Source organism: Epinephelus fuscoguttatus, linkage group LG12 (assembly GCF_011397635.1).
Source record: "Epinephelus fuscoguttatus linkage group LG12, E.fuscoguttatus.final_Chr_v1".
Classification (NCBI taxonomy): domain Eukaryota; kingdom Metazoa; phylum Chordata; class Actinopteri; order Perciformes; family Serranidae; genus Epinephelus; species Epinephelus fuscoguttatus.
Window position 1 is genome coordinate 21,266,771 of NC_064763.1, and position 19,625 is coordinate 21,286,395.

The following is a 19,625-nucleotide window of genomic DNA, read 5'->3' on the forward strand; positions in this document are numbered from 1 at the left end:
CAGACAACAAAATATCACAGGTAACAATGAGCTTATGAATGAATCTGCTGCCTCAGTGCATGCTGGGACGATTTTCAAACGATCACATGATCAGGATCCAACGAATTACATGCTTGTCAATCAAAAAACTGCAAATGGATGAGAATAAACATAAATACATTGGACTGGCATCTGCCTGTTAGTCTGAATGAGCTAAATTTGGAAGTAGGGCCCTGATCTGTTCATCCTGTAAGACAATTATTAGGGAACAATATTGGGTTTAACGTCACCCTATGACGTAAAGACGCAAGAAACGGGCGCGTTGCATTCTGGTCCTTGTGTGCGCCGGTGATAGAAACAGAAACCATACACGGCTTTCAAGCGAACCACGCTAATATTCAGCCTGGACAGGACATTAAACGGTAAGTTAATACTCAGCTGTTATACCATCTGGCTGTCGTTAGCTAAAAAATGAGCGTTAGCCCATTAAAGCAGTACAATAAAGAGTCGTTAGCTAGCTACAGTTGAAGCTACTTTAGTTTTGAGTCAATGTGAAGGCGCCTAAATTCTGGGCTACTAACGGTCTCCAGCTTCACAGCGCTGACTTCATCGACTGTGATATTGCGAGCATTATTTAAGGATCACGTAATGGTAGCAGCTGCGGCGACTCGTAGGGAAATAAAGGATACCGCAGTCTGAATCAAGTAAAGTTAGCTCGCTGTGCTAAAGCTATTAGCGCTGAAACGTAATGCGCGCGCAATTCAACACAGTGGGGGTGTAGCGTTTTGTTGCTAGTCAGTTGCTAAGTTATATCAGCGAGTGTGAACACATGTATGCTAGTGTGGTGTTTCTTGGTGTTTAGCTATTTGAATACCATTTAAACATTAATATTATTTTAAATTAAAAGTGACTGCACTGGTGAAGACTTCCTTCATTAAGTTACCCGCTCGTTTGAGGTTGCCAGGTTCTTTGTCACAACAACAGGCCTGTGATACCAATGCAAAGTCTGCTGGTATTAAGATATGTTTTGCACCAGCCAACTTTCATTTGATTTAAATGTCTTTTATAGGAATATACCAATTCATTGTAGTATATTGAACACCAACCGACTCTCTCACGTCAGTGCACATGGTATTTCAGAATCAAAACTTCTATTGACCAAGTATGGGTACACATACAATGACTTTTGCTGCCAGTGTGCTGACACAGAAATAGACATAACTGCTAGGAAAAGGGACAACAAAGGTGGACAAAGACACGTAAAGAGTGGGCAGGACTTTGCTGTACACAAGGATGTAAAAAACAGGTGTGTGTGTATATATAGATATAAATCGATAGATAGATGTTACTTTATTAATCCCAAACTGGGAATTTCTTGTGTTACAGCAGCAAGTAATCAAACAGAATGTGGACAGTAACATACATGTAAATACGGGAAGACAAAAACAGATCAAAATGAAATATATGTAAGGGATAATGTATAATGAGCCGGTGAATACAGGGAAAATAACTCCCGACAGGGAAATAGATAGGTAAATAGGTTTTATTATACATTATCCCGCTTATTACACGGCTAATTATCAGTTAAATAAATAATGTTGTCTGCCTCTGCGAAGTGCATTAAAACCGACCGGATTCGACAACTTTTGGTGAAAGTTTTGTACTCACCCAGGTTTAGTGGACTGAACCGAGGCATAAAACTCGCGTAAAATGTCATTAAGCATGACTGCCGAGTGTGTATTCAAATCCGTCTTCTTTTGTTTTTGGCAGAGAAAGTCCGTAGGTATTCTTTTTCTTCAGCGGCATCCGTTAAAATCAGCCACTTCTGTTTGTTTTTTCCCTCGGAAGTTGTTTGACAGCTGCAGTGTTGCAGGGCAGCATCCCTAGCAACGCTGGGCTACATAGCAACTGTGTGTAATGACCGTTGCTACTAGCAGCGGTCATTACACAGTAATATCAGACCGCAGAATGCCGCTACTGACCAATCAGAATACAGCATTTAATAGAGCCGTGTAATAAAGTACAGTAGCTCATTTTGTTGTCTTTTTTGTATTTATTTCATCTTTCTCCTCCTCTAACGTTATCGCTTGAAGCTCTTCAGGGGTCAGTTCCTTGTGCCGTTTTTCGCTTGATTTTTTTTCTTTCCTTCTCCATTTCTTTTTCTTCAGCGGCATCCCATTCCTCAAAATCCTTGTAGCAACTCTCCAAATAAGTTAAAAGAAATGTTAAAATCAGCAATTTCTGTTTGTCTTTTCCCTCGGAAGTTGTTTGACAGCTGCAGTGTTGCAGGGGAGCGTCCCTAGCAACGCTGGGCAACTGTTGCTACTAGCAACGGTCATTACACAGTAATATCAGACCGCTGAATGCCGCGACTGACCAATCAGAATACAGCATTTAATAGATAGATGATAGATGTAATAAATATATATGTATATACATACATACATACATACATATATATTCCCTTCAGGGGAATGAAACCCCTCCGCTGCGCGTCGGGGTTCTATTTCCCTGTCGGAGTTATTTTCCCAGTATTCACCGGCTCATTATACATTATCCCTTACACACACATATATATATATATATATATATATATATATATATATATATATATATATATGTATATGTATGTTTATATATATATGTATATATATATATATATATACATATCATCAATGTCAATACAGGGTGTCTACTCTACAGGTCCTTTAAAATGTCTCAGATTCAGTAAAGCCTTAATAAATGTCGATGTAGATTCACTTAACTCAATCTAATAACCATATTCCTACATAACACCTACCTCTGCACAAGACCACACCCATACTACTTACCTTCAGTGCTTACCTGCAAAACATGATTTGTCCAAAAATCTGTCCTAAATTTGGTTAAAAGGTGTCTTGAAAAGCATTAAATTTAATTGTCTGATACCTGTAGACACCATGCAATAAAAAATGGCTATAGCCTATACGAGTGAAGTGTTGTATAAGTTGTAAACCATACATATAGTGCAAAAAAATAAATACACAAACGAATATAGGATTCAAGGATCTTTTATTGTCATTCACATCACATTTACATGCAGTGGAACGAAATTTCAATTCTCAGGTCCCGGTATAGCCCATGTAAACAATGCAAATATATACAGTAAATATAAAACATATGAAGAAATAAAAGATCAAAGATATGTAAGAAATATAAAAATAAGTAGGAAATATAAAAAGATAAGAAATTACAGCCGTGACGATATCACAGTACAACATCACGAGCTCGAGTGTGATATTGCTTTTATACAACAGTTCAACAATTAAATAAGCAAGGCTGATTAAGAAATGTTGAAAAATGAGGACAAAATAGATAATTTAAGCATTTTATTTGTCTTCCACCAACAAAAATAGTTCCCTCAGGACTCCGCTGTCACCGTTGCTATGTAACGCAGACATGGTGCGCCAGGCACTTACTCTTTAAACACATTTATCTGCATGTTTCCATTAATTGTGCAGCCGGTGAAATAAGTCTCTGGTGACTGCACGGTGGACTGCTGCTTCACAGGCACAGCCGACTCTGCCTTCTGATCTGACACTATGTTGCTTTTCTCCAAGTCATTGAGCTCCACAGTGACAGATTGTATGTACATACTTTAAAAACTGGTGCATTAAAAGCTTTGATAATATTGTGGGAGCAGTGGATATTTTGGTGTAACAGAGATACTGACAGATGTATGTGTTTATCAGAGTGACAGCCTATGGGAAGAGGGAATCCTGTAACGCAGCAGCATGCATTGCAGCCAAGTGATAGTCGGTGATATATTTTTCATGGTTTCATTTAGCCTGAAAGAGAAACTTAACACCCTGTTTGAGCTTGATCCCGCCCCTTCACATATTTTCATTTGAGTGCATTCAAATCCAGAACGTGCATTGGGTGAGCACCAGGACTTATTGCCCAGTTTTATCGTCTGTTAGTTTTGGACCAGTGCCCAGTTTTATCATAATAAATCTGGGCAGTGCTCCTAAACTAACAGACAAGGCATCTGTAGTAAAGTGAAGCTGGCTTCAGAACAGAACAGACCTGGCAGACTTTTACCAGGGAAGATATCAAGTGAGTGCTGCTGTCTGTTGGTTGTAGACTTATTTGAAACCAAATATTAAACACAGTTACTGCATACTTCAGTTTTTGCGCTGTTTAAGTGATGTCAGTGAAATGACTTCAACTGAAAGATGGATGATTAAACCTGCTGTCAGTTCCCTATAGTTCCCCGCAGGTGGACATAAATAATGAAGAGGGTAACACAATGATTTAAACATTTGGAAATTTGAAGTAATAGCATTGCATTCTCTCTGTAGCATGAATTAATTTCACTGCATCTAAATGTATATTGTTGTCTTTGAGTTACAGTTCAGTAGTTGCTGATCTCTGACCACCTACAAAGCAGCCATGTCGTCGACATCCCAAAAACATAAAGATTTTGTGGCCGAGCCCATGGGTGAGAAGGCTGTGATGGCCCTCGCAGGCATCGGAGAGGTCCTTGGCAAAAGGCTGGAGGAGAAAGGTTTTGACAAGGTAATGGAGATTTGATTTATTTGCATTTTAATACAATATAAACACATTTGGTTTCATTAAAAGCACTGTCCATAGAGGGTGTTTATCCTCACTGCAATAGTGCTAATTCTCACAGTAATTGTGTTTGTGTCTTGAAATCAATAAAACGATGAAAACGATAAAAAAAATAGTTAATGAAAATTAAGAATACAGCTGTGTTAAACATTCAATTTTAGTATAGTCCTGATGGATCTTCTCTATATAAATAGCATAAAATTTCCAAGTCATATAATGTTAAATTATAGTGACAGAAAGTTTATTGTTAAAAAGCAGCTGTTAATGGTTTTTGAGGTCATTGCTACAACTTTTGTGTTAACCAGGTTAGCATAACTGCAGTGAGGTTGAAATCAAATCAAGCATAACTTGATTAACAGACTCTTCAACATTTCTTAAAGCCTCTGTACATGGGGCGCTGGCACGATCCACTATGCTACCAACACCCCTGGCTGTTCAACATTTCTTAATGATGAATAGCCTGTAATTACTCACAGAAACTGCAGTCACGAGTCAAAATGGCTTCATCTGACAGTTAACACAACAAACAATGAAGCTTACACTAACTTCTATCATGTGCGGTAAAAAAAAGGATACCTATTCTTTTTAGTTTATTCTTTTTCCTTTTCCACAAATCTATCTGGGTATCATTTAGGTATTTCGATATTTTCTTAGGACTATTGTACTGTAAAGGCCCAGACACACCAAACCTAAATCAAAAACCTGTTGGCAATGAAGGCTGACTGTTGCGTCACTTAACGTCACCTGTGTCTTGACTAAAAAGTTGCTCCTGAAGAAACTGCAAAGACTACAGCCATTGGCCAACTAGCACGTACATTCTGTTGCCAGGCAATCACCCCTTCACCTCCTTACCCTAACCATCCTGTGTAGCTACCCCTTTTTCCACAGTAATTAGTATCTAGTTCCTAAAATGTTGAGGCAGAGGGTACTTGCTGTAGCTCTGGTTGAGGATGAGAGGCTGTCCGCAAATAGTTTGTTGGGTACAGGGAAACAGAGATCCGTGTGGGTACATGAGACTCTAAAAAGGGGGTGGATCCCGGGAAGTACCACCGGTTGGTCCAGGAGCTTTGCCTCAATGATGGCTGGTTTGGGTACTGCACATATATACCTCCAGACCTGCTGTTTTCTATCAAGATGGTGGTAACTGCAGTTTGTAAAGTTGTATAGCTCTGGGTACCCAGCACTTGCTACCGCCTCCATTGTTCACCAACTGAAGTTGTCGTGACCACCACAGAAGGCCCCCCTCTCAAATCATCCAAATGGACAATGGGAAAAAAGGGAAGATAACATGGGGTACTTTTCTACTCTCAGTTGATGGTATTAATGATTATTATGATTGAATGGTAGGGGAAACACTGCTAGAGCGCAGAAACATGCATTAAGCGCAGAGGCATGCATTAATGCAAAAACTGTGAGCCAAAAAGCCACCTCCAGCTGCTTAACGCTCTATCTATCTGATCTGTGTGATCAGGGCCTTAAGTTGTCAAGCCACCCCTTTTCCAAATCATCCATTCATGCAATCATCACGGTAGAGCTGTAAAGAAATACCTAATTGTGATGTTTTCCAAGTTGTGATCAACATCTTCTACTTGACAACAGGGCCATTAATGTGGGGAATCTTTAAACACTTACATTCCTGTCTTGATTAGATTTCCCGTCATGTGTTCGTCTCTTTTCTCCACAGGCGTACGTCGTCCTTGGGCAGTTTCTAGTGCTAAAGAAAGACGAGGAGCTTTTCCGGGACTGGCTGAAGGACACTTGCGGGGCAAATGCCAAACAACAAGGTGACTGCTATGGCTGTCTTAAAGAATGGTGTGACGCCTTCTTATAAAGCATTCAGTCGATGTTTTCTACTTCTGAAGCCCAAACTGTACATTACCTCTTCAGTGATCTCTATTCAACTCAGCTGCACCATATATATGAACTGACACTGTACACACTAATGAGGTTATTGAAGTCCATTTATTTTTAAAGTATACTTAAAGCTGTTGGTGTATTTCTGAAATTATTTGACCCCCAAATAGATTTCACACATGCCCCTCTCATGGTCTGTGTCAAGTAGGTCTAGACTTACACCCCCCTACTTTCTTTAAATTGACATTAAATTAGGGCGGATAGTCACATATGTCAGTAGCCCCTTTTATGGCAGACATTTAACTTGTTGTAGTAGTAGTAAAAGCACAGGTGCATCTAATAACAATACCAGTCTACCAGTAAGTCTCATCACAGAGCCAGCATGCACATTATGCTGCCTCATGTGGACTTTATAAATGTTGTGCTGTAAGAACAGACTATAGAGACTCTTCAGACTGAAACTCTGCCAGTCTTGTTTTCAGTTTTGGGGAAAAAGCTGCTCATGCCCATGTTATTAAATTTGTCCAAGGTCATTAGAATACTGCATGTACTTTCTGTCAAAGGTTGAATTTTAAATGTATGGTTCATCCGTTGTTGGTCATGTACTGGGAATTTGCATTTTTAAGTTAAACATGGCTAATTTGTTCTGTGTTTAAAAATTTTACCTTCAGATACATTTTGGTGTCATTTTTCTTTCTATGTATTGTAATTCAACTGAAACGCTTGGGCTTCTCTCCCTGTTTGCCTGGTTTTTAAGCCACTGGAAAGGAACGTTGATATAAGCTGATTTTTTTTTAAATGGTGCATTGTATCACAGTTTGATATCATGTACTGTCGGTCCACCAACAACATTTAAAAGATTTCTTGAAGAGGTGGATTGTCTGTTTGAAGTGTCTTTCAGAGGATGTGACTGATTTATGAGACAAACGATAACAAAACCTCAAAACTAATGTGACGCTGGTTTTAGGTGAGAAGTTGATTGTTTTTTTTGTTTTTTTTTCTGTCACAAAACCTTTTAACCTTTTGGTGTTGCCAGTGAAGAAGCAACGTGGCCAGATGCCCACATCTGGTCTGCTCAGAGCTTGTTTGAACCTGAAGATGGAAAAGTATATAAATAAAGACTCTGATTCAACAAACTCAAACACTGTCAAAAACGTGTCTATTGCTGATGAGCAGGCTGCAGCCTTTAAAGGGACAGTTTGGATTTTTTTGAGGTGGGTTTATATGAGGGGCTTATCCATAGTCAGTGTATTGCCTACAGTAGATGGTAGATGGCACGCCACCAGTTTGGGAAAACACGGACTGGGAACTGAAGCTGTTATATCCATCCATGCTCTCTTCAAATAACCCAGACTTCTTTGACAAAAACAGTACGTTTACCTCACCCAACACGTGACTTTGGTGAATCTGAAGTAACCCTTTGAAAACACCGTAACCAGACCAAACCAACCAAACTAACTAACCAACTGAGGCAGCAGTAGACCAGCAGCTCCTGTGTTCTGCAAGGTAAAATCACTGTTTTTGTCAAAGGCATCTGGTGGCTTTGAAGAGAGAGTAGATAACAGCTTCAGTTCCTTGCAGAAAGGAATAAGGAATAAATATTCTAAACATAGCGTACGCTTAAACTAGGGTTGGGTACCGAACCCAATACTTTTAAGGATACAGACTGAATTACCACCAAGTACTGATTCACGCTAAACCCATCCATGCCAAATGCTGGTACTTGAGAGTGCATATGGGTGAGAAGGCAGAGGCCAGCCATGGAGCTCTGAGGCTGACATAGGCGCACTGCAAAGCTGCCGGGTTCAACATCAGAAAGGAGGTGGAAACACACTGAAGCTGGGAAGCCAGCCATGGAGCTTCACTGCCGTTTCGTCGGCTTCCCAGGGAGCCAAACTATCGCTTTAGCTTGATCAAAATACAAATATTTGTTGTTCCAGAGAAAGAAAAGTACTGTCAAAAGGAACTTAAAACAAATTCCAGGTCCTGGAACCAATTTTGGTATCCATTCATTTGTGAACGGTACCCAACCCTAACTTAAACTGATATAAGAAAATTTTAGGTGGCTAAATAACGTTTTGCTGCTGCCTGTCCACAACAGTGCATTGCTTATCTTCTGCTGCGTTACTCCTTCCTGCTTCTCCAAACTGGGGGTGTGCCGACCACTATCAACTGTAGGTAATAAATTGACTACGGATAAATACTTCATGCAGCCCCGCTTCAAAAAATCAGACCTTTCTATAATGTACAAGAATGTGTCTACTAGATAAGCTTGACGATGCTGCTAATTTAGCAGTTAATAAAGCGTTTTGTTTCTGCCTGAAGTGCTGGGTGTCGAGGCAAATGAGTTGCAACAACAATTATTACGCTGAGACTGATGCAACCTGTTGGTGTGCGGTAAACCAGTCAGCACCCTGTGTGTTCATAACATTCGTGTAACAGTTAAGAGGCTAAAGTAGTTGATATGCTGTACTCGTATGATAGAATGTATTTAAAGCTTCAGTAGAAGTTGACCTCGTTTCTTGCTCTGCATACAAAAGTGAAGCGAGACCCATTCAATCTATTGCTTGTATTGTCTTTTATACTTTTAAACTACGGTAAATCACTGGGTTAAAGCTACATCCACACTAGTATGTTTCAGTTTTAAAACGCAAAACCATTGCAGCGTAAACACCTAGCGTCCGCACTACTCTGGTGTTTTGGAACCCCTAAAACAGAGACCTTTGAGAACGCTGCTGACCATGCTATACGCCGGTGCTGTTTTTCAGTCTGGATGGGCAGAAACATTTTGGAAGCGATGACATAGACACCCATGTCAGCCTTTGAATTGGGTCTTATTGGTACCAGCTTGTCATGTCAAAACTTGTAGCTAGGTCTGCATACTATTTGTGAGTTGATCTTTCTTGTGTGGGTACTCTTTTCCATTTCCATGGCTTCGTCCAGAAATGGATGATGCTCAGGACCGGTACCGCCCTGATATGTCGTCGTATTTACTTTGTAACAACTTACATCCACCTAGTCGGTCTTAGCAATAAAATCTCTGGTCTAACTTTTCACCATCTCTGTAGTATTTTCTCAAACAAGGCATCCAACCAAATGAAAATGCGTTTTAAGGTGTGGTACTGTGGATGGAGATTAATTCTTAAATGGCGCCAAAACGCTCTTGTATACGCAGATCGTTTTTGTTTTGAATTAAAACACATTAGTATGAATGTGGCCCAAGTTTCCATTGACTTTAAATGAAGATGGAATACCGCAGTCTGTATTTTGTATCATCGCTAAGCCTGATTTTGGTCAGGTCTTCACAACTGAGCTTGATAGTATCTTTTGACTGTGTTTCTAAACACGAGATGCCTTAATGCATGCTGGTTATGAACCTTTTATTCAGTCGGATGAACTATAAAACCTGCAGTAGTGCATGTCCAGGCTGTGTCACTTAATCTCCCATGCACCACCATGCACCTGTTTGAAGATGTAACTGTAGCAGCTTCTTGTTAAACACTGGCTGATGTGTTTGCATTTGACTGTGAAAACTCTTCAGTTTTTATATTGCTCTTATTATTAAAAAAGAAATAAAAGGCAAGTATCACATTTGGACACATGCTTTCTTTCTTTTTTACATGTTCATTATTCAGTTTTTATCAAATAAAATCACAAATGAGAAAAAAATCTTTGATAACAGGAGGTTTTATTTCAATACTTGATATTCCATGGTTACTGTTTTCGCCAAAGCTCCAAATTTGATATTTGCAAGGTATTGAAAATACATGGGTTCATATTTGAAATGGTCCAGAGCGGGGTCTCCCAAAAGTTTTATCAAGTCGAAGATGCCACGGAGCTCACGAGATGGGACCACGTTGGAGGGAACTCCAGATGAAAGCCATTTTATTATTTTTGTGTGGGTATGATTTAACAGAAACAAACCAATGCCTGTACTGTAGATGGAGAAATAACCACAGAAAAAGTGACACCTTGTAATTAAAATCCCCAAGTCGTTCACATCAGTCCTCAATTCACATGAATGAGTGGAGACGTTCTGCTCTGGAGAACCTCTCAGACCTGATTGGTTAAAATGACGATGTTCACCTGTCTTTAAAAGTACATTATAACTGCTGTTTATTTTTTGCCTCAAAGAAATATAAAATTATTCATGTCATAATAATCCAATAGCTGATTTAGCTTTAATGGCTTAGATTATATATATTAAATGTTCATAACCCCTTTAATGTTTTTTTTTTTTCTTTTTTTTTGGGTCTGTGTGCTATTGAACTATAAAATCTTGATTCAACAGTGATCAGATGCTCAGGATTGTTGCTTAAGTTTCACAGTTAGCACCTATGCATACACACACACTTCCACATCCACACTACAGCAACAGTATAGAAATGAGCTTAAATCTCAATAAAACCTTGAAATAAACAGATTACATGATTCTACGCCACTCATAAACAGCTGTTGTCATTGGTAGATACAAGTAACTGCCAAAACAGGAAACACCTAAGTGAACGAGGAATACAAAATGTGTGTGATATCTAGATGAGAGAAAACACTCTGAATGAAGACGCATGTAAAGCATGTCTAAGCTGAAGTAGGGTGTTCTGACCTCCATCTACAAGTAGTCACCACATGGGAAATGTCGTACTTAATTACCTAACATAGGTTTTTCTTTTTCTCAGTCGCCAGATCTCAAATATGTGTGGACAGTTTCTATGGGGGAGAACTGACAGCCCTGACCTATCAGAGCAGCATCTGAGACTTGTAGCACCACCACAATCCAAAGACCTAATGTGGGATTTTAGGCCCTGTCTACACGTTTACGGATATTTAAAAAGAAAAAAAATCTGTCCACACAACCTCCATTTTAGAAAATACCTTCGTCCAAACTAGAACGTAAAAATGACAACTCCAAATGCTAGCTGGCTTTAGCTGTCTTCACCCGTCTCCCCTTGTCACAAAGGTAGTAAAGTGTACAAGCTAACATCACCTTTTTCGTAGTCTGACTCACCGGATTTAGACTGTGGCTGAAAACCTGCCATTAGGCCACTGATGTCAACCGGCAGTCTCCCTTCCTTGTTACCATTTCCAAATCTCCTTTGCCATAAAATAAACAACTGCACTTTCCACTGAAAAAGGCAAGTTTTGATAAAGAGTTGGAATCGTGCAAAAAGGTGCGCCTGCTGTGTCGTTTTGGTGAATTGTTAGTCATGATCAACAATGAATGAAATAACTTGTGAACGCACCTTGGAAATGCTCTGACTCTGTCTCGCAGGACTCATGGCCGACGTTTATCTGCTTTGTGAAACGTCCGGTCAGAGTTGACTTACCACATTTTAAAACTGACTGTGCTAGAGCCACATACAGCCAAAAAATTGTGGTTTTAATGGGTCCAGTGAGTTCCTCCAGAGCCCCTTTTTTTTACCACTATACACACAAAGTTGACGTATGACTGTAAATGTGGCGTTTTCTTTTGTGGAGTCATTTTAATTTCAAATGTTCTACCAGAACCAGAACACTATTTTGCAAGAGCACCATCACTGCATCCTGGGCAATGTGCTACCCGACACGATTGTGATTGGTTTAAAGAAACAAAAACAAAGTAGAGCATTTTTTCCCCAGTAGCAGAAAGATAGGCATTGATTCCAGACCTTTCTTGAGCGCTGACATAGCACTATGTAGATAGGCGTGGCTACGCGAGGTCACCTACTGGAGATATCACTTGATTCCCTTTGATTTCAGTTTGTAGAGTAAATCCTTTGGACACAATCTTCTTGGAGCAAAACAAGAAAACTTCGGTAAAAAACAACAAATATCGCTAACGGTCAACTAACAGCATTGCCAACATTGCCAACAGCCCGAGAACAGTCGTCGACATGACAAACGGCTGCCGAACCAAGTCACCCGCAATGCTAACAGACAGGCTAACATGATTAATGGCTGACGAACAGTCATGAAACGGTAACAGATTTTTGACGAAGGGGAATCAAAGATTTGAGTGATGCTCTGAATGTGCGAAAGTATTTCTTCTTTTTATAGTCCTTATCGACAACAAACCAAATCTCAAAATTGTCCCACTGCCTGCTGGTTCAACCGGGCCTGATCCAGAACCATCATTTCTGGCATACTTAAACCTGCGGATACTTAGGTGGCGCAAGTAACACTGGGCGCAGCAGACACCTTTGTTCATCCGTGAAGTGGTGCAGTAGTACTAAGTTTAAATGTTAAGTAGTCATTAGACCAAGCAGTGCTAACAAAACGTAAGCAAAGCGGCAGGCAGCAATTTAGGAGATGAGGTTTTCCAAATGCTCTGATTTACACGTCCACATGGATAAAATCAGCACCTTGGAAGGCATTTTTAAAAATCCCCAACCCAAATCTCTGTCTGTGTACAGACAAGAGGACAAAACATAGAGGAAAATGTCAGTTCAAAAATATCTGTATACGTGTAGACGGGGCCTCGGCCTCCCAGTTAAAAGTGCCAAATGCTGCAGAATCCACATGAGTCTGTCCCTGTGACTGTTGGAGCCTTGTAAGACACTTGATGCTCAGACTGTTTCCTCTTTGGCAGCTACCTGTAACATATGTGAGCATGAAATGTCTGTGTTTTCAACCACGTGATAGCTGTTTCTTAAATTTCTTTTGTTTTTGATCATGGTATATCTCTGACTCTTTACTGATTGAATGTCTGGGTTTTGCTTCAAGTCATTTTTGTTCTTCCCCTCTTAACATTGACGTTAGCAGTTAAAGAATTTAGTTCGAGACGTTTTTCTAGTTGATTGTGTACTGTACATCGGCAGCTTTTATGCAAGGTTACTATAGTACATTGATGTCTTATTTAGATCAGAAGTACATGTACACACTGTACATACATGTACATACTGTACAGTTGTACTGTTAATCACAACAATCCCTGATTGGGCTCAAAGCAGAGCGCAGAAGAATTTCTTCTCCCTGAAGGGGTTCTCTGAGGTGGGCACGGGGGTGATCAGGGGGTCGTCACAGGAGTGTGCGTCGCAGTACGCCATCAGGTCAGCCGCTGCCTTTGATACCTGGAAATGAGGATGACCAGATTTAGGGTAGCTTAAGAACATGATTACATTAGATTACACTGTTTTCAGTTGTTACTGCATCACACAAAGTCATCATTTGGTGTGAGGTGCAGAGTGTTGGAGATATCAGCCATAGAGATGTCTGCCTTCTCTCCAACATAATGGAACTAGATGGCACTCGGCTAGTGGTGCTCAAAGTGTCAGAAAAATGCACTTAAAAACTCAACAGGAATTTCTCTTTCCAGAAATCATGACCTGGGTTATTCAAAAAAAATCCACAAACTTTGCAGTGAGCAGTTTAATATAGGAACTATTTTCTCTGGACCAAACTACATCCACCAACGGTATCCGCATGCAGAAGGAAGTGTACTGCTACTGTACTGCTAGCTCACCTAGCACAACTGAGCAAGCTAACGTTATAGCTCAGCCGAGGGGGACGTCATTAATGTTTACATCCTCCATAGCCTCTCATCCATGAGTAGATGCACGCTTCCTTCTGTACAGTGATACGATAAGCAGGCGTAGTTCAGTAGAAAGAAATAGTTTATAGTCCTGATTTTTGCAAAGAGACATTGCTGTTGAGTTTTTTAAAATGTATTTTTTTGGAGCTTTAAGCACCACAAGCTGAGTGCCATGTAATTCCATTATATTGGGGACATCTTTTCGGCAGATATCTCCAACACTCAGCAACTCACATGAAAACAATCTAGAACAATAAATAGCATTACAGGTAAGAGGAAAATATGTATTTTTAATTTTGTGGTGAACTGTCCCTTTAATCAGTCTCTGGCTTTAGAGCTGTAAGAAATTAAAGTCCTGTACTGGGAATATTCGTGATACTTTTACATATTGGAAACTCTGATCTTTGTTGTCTCCGTATCCTGAAGTATATCTAGAATATCATGGGATGTGCTGCAGGTAAAGCTGTTTATTTAACTGAGACTAACAGTTTATCCAGGGTCATACAGATTTAGCTTAGCTTATAGTTTTAGCTTTGGTGTGTACGTTATGGGAAAGATATGTTTTAGATCCTCTGTCTCTGGGTCTGTATGACCCTCATGGTTTCTTTCAGTGACATAGCTCAAATTTGGCTCATCAAAACCTAAACTGAATTAAATATTTATCAAATCTGTGTGAAAATTTTGAATATATCTGAACTAATAAATGTGCATGGTTATGCTACTATAAATAATACTCACAGGATGAGTGGGTGAAATATCGATTAATTGGAAGAAAAACGGATGTTTGCAGGTACAAAGGTATCACAGTACAGCAGCCAACACAGAGGTAATAGAGCATGAGCGCAAAAATAGACAAAGATAAGACAGAATCAATAGCAGTAGAGGCTGAGTGGAAAGTATGGGAGTCGGTATATAAATATTTAGATTTACATTGTGTGTATTAGTTCTTGCAAAGTCTTGGAATAAAAGGAAGGAAGCAGCTCCTCCTCACTGCAAAAGAAACTTTTGAGCTTCAAAACTTTTTCTTATGTTTTTCTGTAAGTGCAAAACCCTCCGCCCAATCTTATGTTTTGCCAGCAGTGATAGCAGCTAAAAGCGTTCTCTAAAACAGCGGTTCCCAACTGGTTCAGCCACGGGGTCCAGATTTCTCCCCAGTAATTAATTCAAGGTCCACACAGTTTAATATATTCAGCCTCATACTTGCATTTGGCCACAATGTCCAGCTCTGTTAAGGAGGTACCCGTTAGGCACTCACTCTACAGCACAAAACAGCACTTCAAAATAAAAGCTCTGTGCCGGAAATTCACTGTACTTCAAAATAAAGTGTGTTGAGATAGACCTGACATGTTGGGGAGTCACCTGCGGTCCATTCAGAGTGGACTCGCAACCCACAAGTTGGGAACCAGTGCTCCAAAACATAATTAGCGTTATGTATATGTTTGTCCCCGGCTTCATTTTTACACTGGTGGATCGTTCTTTTTAAAGAGACATGGTGCCTCTTCCAAGTGTTTTTGTTGCCCTTAGGAACATGACAGAAGCCAATACCATTTGGAAACTCTCCAATGGAGAGCACTGACTTAAAAGTATACTATGCAGGAACTGTCGGCCATTTGCAAACAATAACACCAGCTTAAATGAAAAAGACTGCCAACCACCAGATTCACTCTTGGGGGAAGCTGGAGTACCTGGAGAAAACCCATGCTGACACGACATTCAAACTCCACACAGAAGGTATCGAACCAGACACCCTCTTGCTGTGAGGCCCCAGCGCTAACCACTTTACCACCATGCCGCCTTTATACATCGTTCTTAAGAAAAATCTTGCATAGTATACCCTAGAGGTGGGGGAAAAAATGGATAAGGCATAGTATCGCGATATTTTTGTGTGGCAATATCATATCGTCAGACAGTGCCAAGTATTGTTTTTTTCATTACATAAATTATTATTATTAAAAATCCAAATTAAACTGTAGATAGCCTACTAGAATAATAAAATCAATTGCTTTTTCAGTCCACAAAAAAATGTCTGAAGTGAGATGAACAGACTGAAAACTTAATCTTATTAGATAAAACAGATGTTGACAAAGTTTTCCTTTAAATTTACAGTTGAAAAATGGGTAATATATCGCAATATATTTTATTGCAATGCTCAGCATATTGCAACATATTTAGAATTACATTAATGTATCGTGACTTAGTATAGTAGGGTTGCCAGTGATTTCTCTTAACCGTAAACCAATGTGGATGTTAAAACTCTTCAATGCCGTCCTTTCAACTATGAGTTGAGGCTTTAATATAAAGGAGGATCAACTGCAAATTCAAACATTGGCTTTTGTACAACAGATTAATCATTAAACACCAATGTGGTTGTATTAATATGACTAATTGTGTGTGTGGACATGTACTCAACTTATTGCAACATAGAACACGTACGATTTCAGTGTTGGACAAAATAATACCTGGATTTGTGACGTGGAAACAGGATCATTTTTTAGACAGTCAAATTAAGATCATAGACATAATTTAATCTGCCCCCCTTTAGTGTAACGTGTTTTAGTGCATGACACTGTTACGATTCCTATCTCAATGGGAGGCATGCAGCTTGTCTTACCTTTATCCTGCAGAAACTAGCCTCTATCTTCAGCTGCTCCACCAGCTTCCTGGCTTGGCCGACACTCATGGTGCTGTTCACTGGGGTGTCTCCTTTCATCCTGGCCGCAAACACAGCAACATTTAAGCTTCGTGGATTGGAATTGGATGGAAATACATTTTGTAAATCGTTGCATTTCTTTTGTTTCTGTTGAATTTCCCTATAGCCCTGCTTCTTCGGGAATAATTGATCCATAGATCCTAAAAATCTTCACTTTGACTAAATGTATTGTTTATAGGTTGCAGATTTGAAGTGTCCTTATTATCTTCGCTTTTTAATACATGCTTCTAAGTGGCTGATCAAATTTATGAGCCAAGAGCATTAAGACAAATACATAATATGGCACTATTAGGTCATGTATTATAACTGCTGTGCTCATCAATTATAGTATTTACTGCTTATATATAGATTTAGGCAGCTCTGGCTTCAAAGCAAGCATGAAACCACTCAGGCTCTCTATAATGAAGTATAAATACCAGTCAATATTGTGTCCTAGAATTGGCCCAGCTGCTACATTATGCCATCTGATATGGGAGCAAAACATATAGATGCCAGAGAAACAGGGCCAAATGGTCAGATTCATTCACCATGGCCCACAGCTTCTCCCACTACGAGCAGGAACAACCACAGAACAATCAAATGTAGAATGAAATAAGCACTGCAGCCGCACAGACGTTTATGAAATGATGAATAAATATCCACATGACTGAAAACAAAATGTGTCACAGATGGAAAAGGAATCATGGATTGTCAATAGGGGGGGAAAAAGAGCAGCAAAGGAGCGGATCTATTTGAACCATTCTGGACCTTTCTCCATTGTCTTTTTCCCTCTATCTCCATCCACCCCCTTTTCTCCTTACCCGTATTCTAGTCCTCTTCAGGTGCAATCTTCCCCCCTCTTCTCTCTCTTTTTTTCTCTCTCTTTTCTTGCCTCTCTGTGTCCCTCTGTAAGCTTACGTCTGGTGGTATCAGTGTAGCCGGACCCCACCCCTCACAGACAACAGCCTGGATGCTACCCTGCTCTGTACAATCCAGTGCACTGCAATTCTGCCACAATGAGCACTAGATGTGTGGTGGAGGGATGGGATCACCCCCTCGGCAGTGAGTGGTACCTGCCAGACGGAGGGAGGGGAGAAGCCACTGGTGAATGTCTTCCTATGAGGGTGGATCGTACCATGTCTGCGCTGATGGGAAATCAGGGCCGAGTGAAATCTCTCAGGTTTCAGACTCTGAGATGGAGCAGGGTGGAGTATGTGGTGTGTGGTTTTGTTTTGTTTTTTTAAGTGCTGAAATATTGTACACAGCCTCGGATGTGAACTCAGGAGGCCTGAATTATTACGTGCCTCTGTGCCTTTTGTGATGCCCACCCTCTCCTCTGTTGCTATGGGGACTGCTGCAGTCTGGTTTAGTGGTTTACATCACAGTTTAAATTGTGAAATTTCTGCTGGTATTTAAATGTGTGTACGAAGCAGATGAAAGGAATGTCTGATTTTAGGCGTATTAGAATAATAGAGGGAGAAATTAAATATCTAGGAAGGAAAAGCATGGTGGTTGTATTTTTGTTAAAAAGCCAGGCTCTTATAATGCTCCCAAAAGCCCTCATAATCTTATCAGAATTAGCTTTAATTGGCCAATGAAGTGCATGTGTCGTTGTTACTCTTAATATTTTTGCACAGAAGCACACATACATTAAGGCACCACAAAGCTGAAGGTACACATAAACACACATGAGTAAGAGTGTGCAAGATCCCCCCTGCCCGGAACAAGAAGCCCGGAACAAGAAGCCCCCAAGCTCAAGTTGAACCATCTAACTAAATGAATTATCTAGATCAGTGGTTCCCAACTGGTGGGTCCTGGTCCAAGAGTTGGTCGTAAGTCCACTCTGAATGGACCACAAGTGACTAGTAAACGTGTCAGATTTGTAAAAAAAAAAAAAAAACACAGTTTATTTTGAAGTACAGTGAATTTCCAGCACAACACTTTAATTTTGAAGTGCTGTTCCTTGCTGTGTTGTCAGTGACTAACAGACAGCTGCATGACAGAGACACCAAACTAGCTTGATGTCATGGCTAAATGCAAGTATGATACTGACTACTGAAACCTGGAGCGACATCATTTTTCTTGTTCTGCTTTCAGACACCTTTCGCAAGTATTTAAACCGTTGAACCCTGAGGAAACTGATGGGATTTCTTTCAAAAAAAAATTGGGAAAAAAGGAAATGAGCAACTTGGTAAGAAATGTCCCACAAACTGCAAAAAACAAACAACAATATCTACATGTTTTAATATATATATATTTTTTTTAAAAATAGGGAAAAAATTAAGCCTGGGAAAAACTGTATTTATAATTATTATGATTATTTTAAAAAAATATGTTACAGAATTATTGTGAATTTTCAACACTTTTTTTCAGGTCATTTCCTTGTTCTTAACAGTTTTCTTTTTTTTTTTTTTTTTTTTACTAATTTTTATTTATTTATTTATTTTTTGGGTCATTTCTGCTTTTGTTACTCATTGCCTTCTTCCCATTTTTTTTAAAGCCATTTTGCACTGTGTATTAAACCTTGAACTATGACTGGGGAGTAATCTGGCCCCCCCTCACTGGACCAGTTGGGAACCACTGATCTAGAAACCTTGCAGCCTTTTATTGAGGCTAAAATAAACTTTATGTTTTTACTTAAAAGGAGAAAAATCTTTTTTTTCTTTCAAAATAAATTGGATGAAATAAAATAAAAAGTCCCCCATCTATCTATCTATCCATCTATGTATCTATCTATCTATCTGAAAGCTTTTTATGTACAACTTAATATAAATACATATCACTACTATCCAGTGACAAAAATTAGGTTCAATACATGTGTTGAGAGTAGATTTAGTGCCATTTATTGTTTAGGGGAGGAATTGATGTTGGGGGCATCTTACCCCACATATATATATATTAGGGGTTTAATTACATAAAAAAAACAACAACAATACAATGACATGTCCAGACAGAAAGACAGTCGTGCAATGGTGCAGAGTGGAA

At 39.6% G+C, this 19,625-nt stretch overlaps 2 protein-coding genes across 3 annotated transcripts; one reads left to right on the top strand and one right to left on the bottom strand.

The window, feature by feature from the left end:
* The first annotated feature begins 276 nt into the window (after positions 1 to 276).
* banf1 (BAF nuclear assembly factor 1) lies at positions 277 to 7,586 on the top strand. Of its 2 annotated transcripts, none has more exons than XM_049593196.1 (3): positions 277 to 401; positions 4,372 to 4,536; positions 6,275 to 7,586. In XM_049593196.1, the coding sequence occupies exons 2-3, from the start codon at positions 4,411 to 4,413 to the stop codon at positions 6,419 to 6,421; spliced, it is 273 nt and encodes a 90-aa protein (XP_049449153.1). In that variant the 5' UTR covers positions 277 to 401; positions 4,372 to 4,410; the 3' UTR covers positions 6,422 to 7,586. The 2 variants fall into 2 exon arrangements, with proteins under 2 accessions (XP_049449153.1, XP_049449152.1); XM_049593195.1 differs by lacking the exon at positions 277 to 401 and adding an exon at positions 3,928 to 4,074.
* A 2,312-nt stretch (positions 7,587 to 9,898) lies between these two features.
* On the bottom strand, positions 9,899 to 17,682 carry gng3 (guanine nucleotide binding protein (G protein), gamma 3). Its single transcript, XM_049593197.1, has 3 exons — positions 17,462 to 17,682; positions 16,563 to 16,662; positions 9,899 to 13,490 (listed from the first exon to the last, which is right to left on the bottom strand). Exons 2-3 carry the CDS (start codon positions 16,659 to 16,661, stop codon positions 13,362 to 13,364), a joined length of 228 nt encoding a protein of 75 aa, XP_049449154.1. The 5' UTR covers position 16,662; positions 17,462 to 17,682; the 3' UTR covers positions 9,899 to 13,361.
* Between the last annotated feature and the right edge of the window lie 1,943 nt (positions 17,683 to 19,625).

What these genes read in the sequence shown, in the direction of transcription:
- banf1 (XM_049593196.1), top strand. Translation starts at nt 4,411, where the DNA reads ATGTCGTCGACATCCCAAAAACATAAAGATTTTGTGGCCGAGCCCATG. An exon ending in AGGAGAAAGGTTTTGACAAG is followed by an intron (nt 4,537 to 6,274) that starts GTAATGGAGATT and finishes TTTTCTCCACAG; the next exon opens with GCGTACGTCGTCCTTGGGCA.
- gng3 (XM_049593197.1), bottom strand. Translation starts at nt 16,661, where the DNA reads ATGAAAGGAGACACCCCAGTGAACAGCACCATGAGTGTCGGCCAAGCC. An exon ending in CTAGTTTCTGCAGGATAAAG is followed by an intron (nt 13,491 to 16,562) that starts GTAAGACAAGCT and finishes CCTCATTTCCAG; the next exon opens with GTATCAAAGGCAGCGGCTGA.